General features: G+C 39.0%; 1 protein-coding gene across 2 annotated transcripts; it reads left to right on the top strand.

The window, feature by feature from the left end:
• Nucleotides 1–6,657: 6,657 nt before the first annotated feature.
• Nucleotides 6,658–10,737, top strand: LOC122067008 (transport inhibitor response 1-like protein). Of its 2 annotated transcripts, XR_006136545.1 has the most exons (4): nt 6,658–7,693; nt 8,229–8,730; nt 8,836–10,250; nt 10,459–10,737. XR_006136545.1 is itself a non-coding variant. In XM_042630850.1 (3 exons), the coding sequence occupies exons 1-3, from the start codon at nt 7,110–7,112 to the stop codon at nt 9,595–9,597; spliced, it is 1,848 nt and encodes a 615-aa protein (XP_042486784.1). In that variant the 5' UTR covers nt 6,658–7,109; the 3' UTR covers nt 9,598–10,277. The 2 variants fall into 2 exon arrangements, 1 of the variants encoding a protein (XP_042486784.1); XM_042630850.1 differs by lacking the exon at nt 10,459–10,737 and having other exon boundaries at nt 8,836–10,277.
• Nucleotides 10,738–11,630: the final 893 nt, after the last annotated feature.

Below are 11,630 nucleotides of genomic sequence, written 5' to 3'. Positions count from 1 at the left end.
AATTTTCTATGTCTTTGAAAATAAGACAAAATCTTTGAGTTGTAAACCTATTACCGTAATATTGGATTTTACCACTTTTGTGGGTTCCATCCATTCTACTGCAATAGCTTGCAACTACATTTGGTAGTTTAAATTTGTGAGTTATTTAAACATGAACTAAAGATCATGTTACATGTAAAAGAATAAGCATGTAACTATTAGTAAAATAAACATTACAATGCTCAACTATCGATTACTTCAAGAGTGTCAACCAGGACTACATTCTTGACCTTTGGGTCTGAAACATACTGATTCACTCAAGTTTTAGCTATTACTGCTAGACTTCTTCTAACTTTTGAAAAATACTATCACCTTTGGATTGACAGCATCCTCTAGGTTGAGAAATCCCTATTCTGTTTTCACTTGCTTTAACTTTGACTTCTCTTTGATAATATCACATTTGGGGTGAATATTAACAACTTTGCTATCAACTATCCTTCTATGTCTTTTCAAATAAAGAAGACCTTTGATTTGTATTCTATTGCAATAAGACTGAATTTTTATCACTTTGGTGGATTCCATCCAACCTCACTGCAATAGTCTATAAATTCATTCTGGCAGTTAAAAGTGAGATTGTTTAAGCATGAGCAAAAAATATATGTAAACAAAGGCATGGTCTATCATTAGCCAATAAACAAGTTCATATGCTGATATGCAAGTAATGTATGGGCTGATTTTATTTCATTTTTTCTAATTAAGAGGAAAAATTATGAAGAATCACAAAACTTTCATACTTGTAATTATACAAAACAGACCATAAAATTTGATCAAAACTAGGCTCATAATATATTAAAACGAAGAGCATGAAAAAAATAGACTCAACGTAAAAAACTAGGGTGAAGATTTTCTCACCGTCTGCCTATACGAACTATTTGAAGTTGTAGAAAAAATAGATCAAAATCAATCTGGTTTGCCCAAACCAATTGGTTCGACCCAAGTGGTCCAACCCAGTTCGAGCATATCAATATCAGATCTTTTTAGGTCAAAATTCAGGTTTCAGGTCTGGTATCCGAGTCACAAATTCAGGTCTTCGGGTCGGGTGATCAACGCCCCGATCAACCTTTTCCCTAGTCAACCAGGGTTGGGTCATGGGTTGACCCATTGCATCACTAAGTTAACTCGGTAACCCTTTTTTTGTTAAATATAAAAATATTTTTCTCTCTCCTCTGGCAGTCGATTTCTAGTGGCACGTGTAGGTGCCTTAGCCAGTTTTTAGTGACATGCGGCATACCGTCGCGATTGTCTTCTCGTCCTCTACAACTTTTGTGAAGAAAATTTTTTGATTTGAGATCTTTAAATAGTGATAAAATTATAATTTCCATGATTTGGGACCCAAACCTAATACAAAATTAATTTTTCTTTGATTTTTCTTAATTCTAACACCATAATGGTTGGCTCTGATACCAATTGTTATGGATCCTTTGCCATATTAAACATATGAATAACTCTATAGTATTTAGAATACAAGAATCATAAAAGAGATTTAACCATGGGTATAGTCCCTAAATCAAGATCAATAAAATACTTAATTCATAGATCTTAAAATACATAACCATATAGATTTACCATATCTATAATAATCAATGGGACACCCATGGCATGAATCATAAATGGAAATAGAGAAGTACCTGTGTAAGTTTAGAAGCCCTATGAGCATAAATCACGAACCTCTATCCCATGTGGCTAAATATTATTTTCATGAAGATGACAATGATGAACTACGTAAGTAGAGTCCCTCTACTGAGATCTTCTACAGCCTCTTACTTTAGGGTTTCCTCTCTTTCTGTGCACTTGCTCTTGTGAGAATGTATTAAGTAATGACTACAGACACTATCAGTATTCTATTTATAATAGAATCCCTAAAATCCTATTCCACTCCCACAATGAAAAGAGCTAGGAGTTTCCTAATTAGAGTGGGTCTATAACTACTTGGGCCCAATAGATCAATCGGTATCAGTTAAGCCCACATAAAAGTTCTAACAACAGATTGTAGCATTATCTCTTTCCCAGCATGAGTGAGCAACTTTTCTTTCCATCCCTAAATACAGTTGCACATCTTGTCACGATTGTCTTTGAACATAGATGATTTGTTTGCTCCGAACTCTAAAGGAGGCTAAGGTATTTATGTGAGCCATCACTGTATCTAATTCATAAAATTCTAGAGAACCACCTTCTGAATTTTGTTGCCCATATTTAGATTGAAGGTAAGAATAGACTTATTCTTATTGATGGCTTGTGCCTAGCATTTGCAATATAGATCAACGCATCCTTTGAGATTATGGATCTATTGTAGATCAAGCTAAAAAAAAAAAAAAAAAAAAAAAAACGATCATCTACAAATAGCATATGTTATATAGGAGCCCATTTGTTTTTTATCTTAATGTCTTTAATTAATCCACTATCTACAGCCAAGGACAAGGCAAAGCAAAGTTCCTGAGAACATAGGGAGAAAATTGTCTCGGGGGGGGGGGATCCCCTCGGTGAAAACCCTGAGAGGGATTGATAAAGCCATATATATTCCCATTAATAAAAAAGCTAAAACTCAAAGGTAATTCTAGCCATAATCATCCGGACCCATTAATCGTTGAAACCTAGGCATAGCAAGACTTGCTTAATAAACCTCCATTCCAACCTTTTGTAGGCTTTTTTTATGTCAAGTTTTAAAGTAACAAAACACTCTTCCCTTTCTTCCTACCCCATATAGTACATTCCGTGCCCCGAACAGGTGCTGATATTCTGGGTCAGATTATGCATATCCATAGAATCACTCCAAACATCAACCACTTGCCATCCTTCTTCCCTTGCCTATTTTGAACCGTAAAGTAAGCTTCTTGATCCTACGTCAATACTTTTTCCTGTCATGATGTAATCTGCACCACAAGCCTATCTAGAGATATTCTGACCATTGCTAGAAACACCTATACAAATTAAAAAATAAAAATCCAAAGGGGGCAGGGGAGAGGGAGGCATTGGCCAAGGCATCCAAAAAAAGAGGGAATGATATTGGAGTTTGGAGGATCTCCCATTAAAAGTACTTTCAACATCTTATGGGTAGTAAACATGCAACCGCAATCAAGAAAATCAACATTTAAATGGACAGTCAAGTAGAAAAAGGATCTTTATTTGTTCAATTCAATTATTTTGGGTTTAGCCTTTCTTGTTCAAACATTTTAAGAGTTTTGGAATTAATAACACATTCTTTCTTTCGTTATAAAAGAAAAAAATGCTCAAAAAAAAGAAAAAGAAAAAAAAGGAGGCCATTAGGGATACGTTTTAAATCATGGTATCAATAATCGTATCGATATCGGCCGATACCAAAAGTTACTTTTGGGTATTAGGCCTTTTATAGACCAAAAAATAATATAAAAAAGTTTAAGAAAGGTACCATTCAGCTTGTCTCTATCCCACTAATCTCCTCTATCTTCTCCCTTAGATCTCTCTATAGGTGATTCAGTTTCATAGTCTATTACTACTGGTACCTTGAAGGATGTATTAGTTTTGCTAAATGTAATATAGATTCTAGTTGAAGATGGGATCATCAGGGTCATGGTCAATCTCCTTGATTGTAGGATATTGTTGGGTTCTAAAGAGTATGCTTAAACACTTGCAAAATCTCACTACAAGCAATGACAATCTAAGAAGGTGGAGTCCAGAGTTTGTTGGTTTACCTTGATGGTCCATAACCCCAAGAATCCGCAATGGCCAAATCGTAAAATTTGGTGGGTTCATCTTACATGGAAGTTCTTTTTCAGTCATTTTCTTCTTCGATTGGTTCATGTCCTTAAACAAGCTTTAAAGTGTTGGTATAAGTTATATTTTTTCAGAAGGATGACTTTAAGAGAACTATCATATTGTATCAAAGAGACACAAGATATGCTAAAAATACATATGGAAATGCTTAAGATATATGCAAAATATAGTTTTGATACATAATAAAAAGTAAGGACCGAGTTTTCCCTTTTTTTTTTTTTTTTTTTAATGCAAAGACCCGCAAAAGGGGGGAATTTGTTGAACATCCAAAGGAGAAGTTGCATTACAAAATTTAGAATATCCTCTGAAAATGAGACTTCTAAAAACCCTAATGGGGGCGAACAACTGTCCATGTCGAAACATAGTGGACAACAACATTCAAAGATCTAATAACATAAACAAAAAAGAAAGACTCAAAACAAGTTTATACGATTTGAACATTTGAATATGATGGATGAAATCTCAAACAGAGAATAAAACCCAACCTCATTTAGGCTTCTAATAAGAACTATGCAATCTGAATGGCACACAACATGCCTAAGGCCTTCTTGAAGAGCAACTTGAAGGGCCAATCGAAGCGCAAGAGCCTCTCCAATAAGAGGAGACCTAGGGAACAAGTGATCAGAGGCAACAAGATGAATCTGTCTAGCAGCATCAAGAATAATGCACCCTAACCCCATGGCTTTTGGCCTCGCTGAAAGTGCTACATTTGTGTATATAAGATAAGATTCCACAGGGAAACCACTATGGGAGTTAACTTGCTGTTGGAAAGTCTGAGAACCTAGAGTTTCTAGATTCAAATTTAGAGCTTCATCCACGATTTTATTCACCATAGATATCCAATCACTGAAAGGAGGCAGGGTAACTCTGAAGACTTTAGCATTCCTCTGCTTCCAAATCTCCCACATAATAGTAGCATGAGCCAAGAAAAATTTATGTTGCTCTAACTTTGTGAGACCTAAAGATTTTTCCCACTCAATAATTTACTCATGCATAAGTCGACCAGAGGTAGCAGTAGGTTTGAAGGTGACACAAGAAGCAAGCTATGCTTGTTGAGCATAAGGGCATTCAAAGAGGGCATGCTCCACTGTCTCAGCTACTTAACCACAACTTGGACACATATCAGACTGAACAATGTTCCTATGTTTAAGGCCAATCATAACTCCAATAACTTTCAAACAAGCTATCCAAAGAAACAATTGCACATTTGGATGGACTTTTGAGTTCCACAAGATTTTCCATACTTCCATGGGAATAAAGCTTACCCTAATTGCTGATTTGGAGCAAGGAGAGATCAAAGAAGCTTCAAGCGTATATGCTGATCTAACTGTGAAGATGACCTTTGGGTGGCCCCCCCAACAAATATGGTCTTGACAACCTTCAATGCTAAGTGGAATTCCGAGAATAGCTTCCGTTTCATTTTGTAAGAATAGACTTCTAATTTAGCAACATTCCATTGTATAGTAGGAGTAATGATATCTAAAACCCTCCACTCAGTACAATCAGGAGGCCTTACAGAGTGTACCCTATATCCTTCCAGCATGGGAATCAAAGGATCCTCCCATATGAAAATAGAACTGCCATTCCCAGCATTCCACAAAAGATCATTATCTATCAAGTTTCTACCTCTCAAAATACTTCTCCAAGTCTATGAAGGATTGTTTTCCAATTGTGCCCTAGTGAAAGCTCCATAGAGGAAATACATACTCTGAAACAGTTTCACCCATAAAGATTTTAGGTTATTCAATATTTGCATCCCATTTTTGCAAGCAAAGCCACATTTTGTAGTTTCATATCTCTCAATCCAAGACCACCCTCTAGCTTATGTTTGCATAGACAGTCCCATCCTACCCAATGGAGTTTTCTTTCATTTTTTGGCCCCATAAAGACCTACATCATGCCTTGTTTAAATCATTTAATAAACTTTCTGGAAGCTTGAAGTGGGTCATTGTATCAGTAGGGATTGAAGTCTCCACTAACTTCAAAATAACTTGTCTTCCTGCAGGAAATAGCAATCTCTCTTTCCAACCAGCAATCTTATTAAGAGTTCTATTTTTTTATCTTCTGGAAGGCACTTGATTTATTCTTTCCAATTTTTGAGGGAATGTTCAATTATTTGTCTGGCTTAACTATACCACTAACTTCCACAATGTTGGCAAGAATACGTCAAAGTCTTAAGGGCGTATTAGGACTAAAAAAACCTGAAGATTTTTTGAAAATTTACTGTTTTCCCATATGCTTCATCAATACAGGGTTATTAAATCTCTCAGTTTCTTAAAATAACTGTAACTTGTAAAAAGATAAGACAATCATCACCAAAGAACAAGTGTGTGATCTGAGGACTCTTCCTATTAAGTTCTCATGCCCATAAGCAAATAGCAAGGGCATATTAGGACTCAAAGCCATGGGCATGACGAGGTGGGTTTTTTGGGTTTTCCATAGTGGGAGCGTATTTTACCATCCTCCATGTCTGAACACACTAGGGAGTATTTATTTCCCTTCAATTTAATTAACCAAACTCTATACCCAATTATTAAATATCAAAATCGACGTGATTCCGATATCATTTTTTTTTGTCCACATGACTTAGGAGAAATAGGAAAGGAAAAAGGGGATTCGAATGAAGGAAGGTGACAAAGGATGCTAGCTCAGCAACACCATAAAGGCAAAGAAGCCCTCTCATTTACATCCGCTCTTTTTTTTTCTCTAATTCTTTTTTTTCATAGCTAGACAACAAAAATAGAAGGAAAGTGCATAAATTATAGGGATATATAATTTTTTTATTAAAATATAGGGAATAATAATATAAGATTAAAAAATTTGAGATGAAAAGCAAAAGGCCAGGTGACGGGGACTGTCTAAGAAAACCCAAATAATGGATGGGGAACGGATGGCGTTTTGCCCTTTGGACAGTGCTAACTAGAGAGAGAGAGTGAGAAAGTGAAGGGAGGAGCCTGAGGACAGGAGGGCAAGGAGAATCCGAATGCACAGAAGCAGACAGCGGAGTGGAGAAAAGATAAATTAGTGTTCTTCTTCTCACCATACATCTCCTTCCCCTGAGCTTCATAAAATCTTATGATTGTTTATATCTCAATCTCATTCTCCCCCAATCGTTTTCCTACCCTACTACACCAGAAAACTCACTCCCCTAAGTCACTCTCTCTAACCGTTCCTCTGCTTCTTCCCTTGTGATTTGGGTGTGAGAAGTAGTAGTGGGCTATGATCTGAAAAGGGAACCACAAGCAATCGTATCCAGCCAACCTTTTTTTTTTTTAAATCAAATCTTATAGGGTAGTTAGATCGGAAGCTGTTAGGGTGTGATGAGAGAGGAGAAGACTGAAATGTCGGAAGACGAGGACATGACGGTGGATCTTGGTGGTGCCACTGGTGGCGGCGATGGCGTAACCCATGAGGCATCATCCAGCCAGACTTGCAGCTGTCCCTCGCCTTTCCCCGATCAAGTTCTCGAGATCGTTCTCGAGAACGTGCTTCTCTTCCTGACATCTCGCCGCGACCGCAACGCTGTCTCACTCGTCTGCAAGTCTTGGTACAGGGCCGAGGCGTTCACTCGGTCTGAACTCTTTATCGGAAACTGTTACGCCGTGTCGCCTCGCAGGGCGATCGAGAGGTTTCGAGGGGTGAGGTCTTTGATGCTCAAGGGGAAGCCGCGGTTCGCTGATTTCAGTTTGGTACCTCCGAATTGGGGTGCTCACTTCTTGCCCTGGGTTTCTACTATGGCGACTGCTTATCCCTGGTTGGAAAAGGTTTACCTGAAGCGTATGTCGGTCACCGATGGCGATTTGAAACTTCTCGCTAATTCCTTTCCGGGTTTTAAGGAGCTCGTGCTCGTTTGCTGTGAAGGATTTGGCACCAGCGGCCTTGCTGCTGTGGCCAGCGAGTGCAGGTTTGTGGTTTCACCTTTACTAATTCTTTGAACTTAGCTGATGGTGAAGAATGCATAGATGGATCTCTTATTTGCTTTCTCTTCAATTGCCTTCCGATATTGTTGTGAAATAGATTTCGAGGGGCCGTTATCCCGTGAATAATAATGCATAGATGGTCGCTTTCTAGGTTTTTCTCGTTTTGCTTTAGGTCGATTGATCAATGAATTCGGTTGTATGGATCCCTTTGAAATTCAATAGGGCCTCCATTCTTTTGATTTGTTTGCTGTTCTGTTATTTCATCTATTTCTGTCTTTGTATGCCATCTTGGTTTGTTCATGTTCCGTGTTTAAATCCAACTGTAGGATCGATCCCCAAGTTGGCATTTTGACTTGCTTTTGCAAATGTTTTTTGCAACTTTCTATGCGGATTTTTCTGCTTATATTGAAACTGAAAAGAGAAGATTTTTTTTTTTTTTTTTTTTTGGGGTGGGGGGTGGGGTGGTCGGGGGAGATCCCTCAAAGTAATGATAACTTATAAACTCTTCATGATTCACAGTCGACTTCGTGTGCTTGATCTGATCGATGACGATGTTATGGATGATGAAGTTGACTGGATATCCTGTTTCCCAGAGACTGGGACATGTCTTGAATCTCTCGTATTTGACTGTGTCGAATGCCCTGTGAACTTTGAATCATTGGAACAACTGGTGGCTGGATCTCCTTCTTTGAGGAGGCTTAAATTGAATCGACATGTCTCCCTTGGGCAACTCCATCGCCTGATGGTCCGAGCTCCACAGCTCACTCATCTCGGAACAGGGTCTTTCAGCCTGTCAGAGCACCCTGCACAAGAAGATCAAGAAGCAAATCTCTCTGAGGCTTTTGCTACATGCAAATCCCTAGTCTGTCTCTCAGGATTCAGGGATATTGTGCCGAGCTATCTCCCCACAATCCATCCAGCCTGTGCTAAACTCACCTCTCTCAATCTGAGCTATGCCAACATCAATGCCGAACAACTCAAATCAGTTATCTGTCACTGCCATAAGCTTCAAACCTTCTGGGTATGTGTCCTATCAACTGTGTGTTATGGTTCCTGTCTGGCAATATTTAGGTTCATAATATGTTAATGAAACTTGAGTCCTATTTATTGGTTTCTATATCTGCAGGTACTTGACTCTGTATGTGATGAAGGGCTTCAGGCTGTGGCTGCTACTTGCAAGGAACTCCATGAGCTTCGAGTCTTCCCCATGGATGCCCGTGAAGATGGTGAAGGATTTGTTTCTGAAGTGGGCCTTCTTGCAATTTCTCAGGGCTGTAGGAAGTTGCGATCCATATTATATTTCTGCCAGGAAATGAGCAATGCAGCTGTGGTGGCTATGTCACAGAACTGTCCTGAGCTTGTGGTTTTCCGTCTCTGTATAATGGGACGCCACCGGCCTGACCATGTGACTGGTGAACCCATGGATGAAGGGTTTGGAGCCATTGTAATGAACTGTAAGAAGCTGATGAGACTTGCTGTGTCTGGTTTACTCACTGACAAGGCCTTCAGTTACATTGGGAAGTATGGGAAATTGATCCGCACCCTATCTGTTGCATTTGCGGGAGACAGTGATATGGGATTGACGTATGTGCTTGAGGGCTGCCCTAAATTGCAGAAGCTTGAGATCAGAGACAGCCCATTTGGGGATTCGGCATTGCTTTCAGGTTTGCACCACTATTACAACATGAGGTTCTTGTGGATGTCTTCATGTAAACTATCTCTTGAAGGCTGTAAAGAGGTTGCTCGGATGATGCCTCACCTGGTGGTTGAAGTTATTAGGGACCGGGATGAAGTGGATACGACCGATGATGCCGTTGAGAAGCTATATATGTACCGCTCCCTTGAAGGGCACAGGCTTGATGTTCCATCATATGTGACAATCTTGTAGGCTTGTCTTTGTAGGCTAGGGAGATGGATATCACATCTGTTACAGACATACGTGGATTGCCACTGGATGGTTTATATTCATTTTCAGCTCTTCTGAAGAAATTGATATTGCGGGTACCTTTTAAAACCCACAATTAGGTGCCGGAGCTACTTGTCAAAAGATTGTAACACACCTATCATTTTTTTCTCTCCACTGGCCGGTCAGCATGGCATTGAAGCAGAAACTTGGTGAACGACACCATGTAGTCTTTGCTAAGTACCCTTCCAAGGGATCTTCAAACAGTAAGTAATGTAGGTGATGGATGTTTCTATAAGGTGGGTTCGCTCATCCGATGTTGTATTTGTAGGTGATTGATTTTAATGATTCTCTATTTATCATAAAGGAGATGGGGGGAGGAATCATCCTTGTCAGATGGAGGATGGTAGGCATGAATTTTCCTATTGGTTCAAGATCTGGGATCAGTATGTTCATCACATTGAAGAATCTGATAGATTCAGACAGGCGAAAATTGGGAACATCTTAATTTTTACACTGCTTTATGTAGGCTTCTCTCTGAATGAAGGCTCAGTTCTTTAAATGGTAGTTGACTTGAACTGTTACTGCTGATTATTAGACACCAGGGGAAATGCCCATATTGTTGCAAGAGAATTGAAGTAAGATTGATTTCTCTTTCCATTTCATTCTTTCCCAATGTTTGTTTGGTTTTCTCATAGTGGTTATAGCTGATTATTTAATTTATCATCATCATCATCAATTCATAATTATCATCATTGTTACCAAGAATCAATATGTGAAAGAAGATGAATGAACAAAATGCCTCTGGGCCCTTAACCTTTTTGAATATGCCTATTCGACTGATAGGAGGACCGACTAATGATTTGAGAGTGTTGGTTGGAACTCGGCTAAGTTGGAGATGAAGAACACTGCCGGACCATCATGAGTTAAAAATTTGGATTCTTGCCACAATATCAGAGCCTCAGAGGCTCCAATGGGTCCTGATTATGGTTGGATGGATATGGGAGAATCTGTGGAAAGGACTATACTTATAATTTCTTCATGTTTGTGCCTCTATATTTATTCCACTGGTGTAGCATTTTCCATGTCTTCTATTGCAATAGTAGAGTAGATTTACAGAATCTAGTTTCTTTTGGAAGTATTATTTGATTGACATCCGTATATGCGCATATGGGGTTCAGATCGTTGGCCAATGTAAAGAAATGTGATTCATCAGAATCGCAGGTCTTTTTCCTGATATAAGGTGGGGCCTCAGCTTTTCTTTTGAGCAACCTTTGCTTTTGGCTTGCTGTGGTAGTAACTAGTGAGCACGTACGTTTCCACCAAGTTCTAAAATGAGAATGACCCGACGACTAGGAGGAGAAGCTTTGCTACAGGGCGAGAGAGCTTGTTGACCCTCTACCATGTTTACCTTTGGGAAGGGCCTCTTTGTCGATGGTGCAGCTTTTGGTTCCAAAAGCGCATTGTCCTTTCGAACCAGTGGCCTGTTATGTCCCCTTCATGATGGGGACGGACACCACTCTCCCTTTCCAAGGCATCCGGTTCGCCACAAACATGATTTTAAACAGAGTTAAATGGCAAAGCAGGATTCATCTAACTGATTTCATTTGGGTTGAAATTAAGCTTAATCGAAATATATTACCAAGTTCATTTTGGGAAGGGAAATTACAGTTAAGGTAGCCAAAGCATGAGAACTATTAGGATACCTTAGAGTTGAGGTAGCCAAAGTTTTAACTTTTCTTAGTCATTTCTCACCCATCGCCGCCACCTAAGGATGTGAATCTGAAACCGAAACCGTTTATTGAAATTGAACCGAGCTGTTTATATTGAAATCACAAAACCGTATAGTAAATGGTTGGTTATGGTTTCAAATTTAAGACCAAGTAGTTAAATGGGTTGGGTTGGTTTTAATCGTTTAACACGTTGGTTTCAAACCGAATTGACACTGTGAAAATCGAACCGTTTAAACCATCAAAGTCGATTCGATTAACCCGTATAACAATTAAATATTTGTTTCT

This window comes from Macadamia integrifolia, unplaced genomic scaffold (genome assembly GCF_013358625.1).
Source record: "Macadamia integrifolia cultivar HAES 741 unplaced genomic scaffold, SCU_Mint_v3 scaffold2664, whole genome shotgun sequence".
In the NCBI taxonomy this organism is placed as follows: domain Eukaryota; kingdom Viridiplantae; phylum Streptophyta; class Magnoliopsida; order Proteales; family Proteaceae; genus Macadamia; species Macadamia integrifolia.
The sequence above is the reverse complement of the archived record's forward strand: the minus strand, read 5'-3'. Positions and strand labels throughout refer to the sequence as shown.

Bases quoted from the DNA above. Each gene is read 5' to 3' on its own strand.
- LOC122067008 (XM_042630850.1), top strand. From the start codon at position 7,110: ATGAGAGAGGAGAAGACTGAAATGTCGGAAGACGAGGACATGACGGTG. The intron at 7,694-8,228 runs GTTTGTGGTTTC...CATGATTCACAG, and splicing joins GCTGTGGCCAGCGAGTGCAG to TCGACTTCGTGTGCTTGATC. The intron at 8,731-8,835 runs GTATGTGTCCTA...CTATATCTGCAG, and splicing joins ATAAGCTTCAAACCTTCTGG to GTACTTGACTCTGTATGTGA.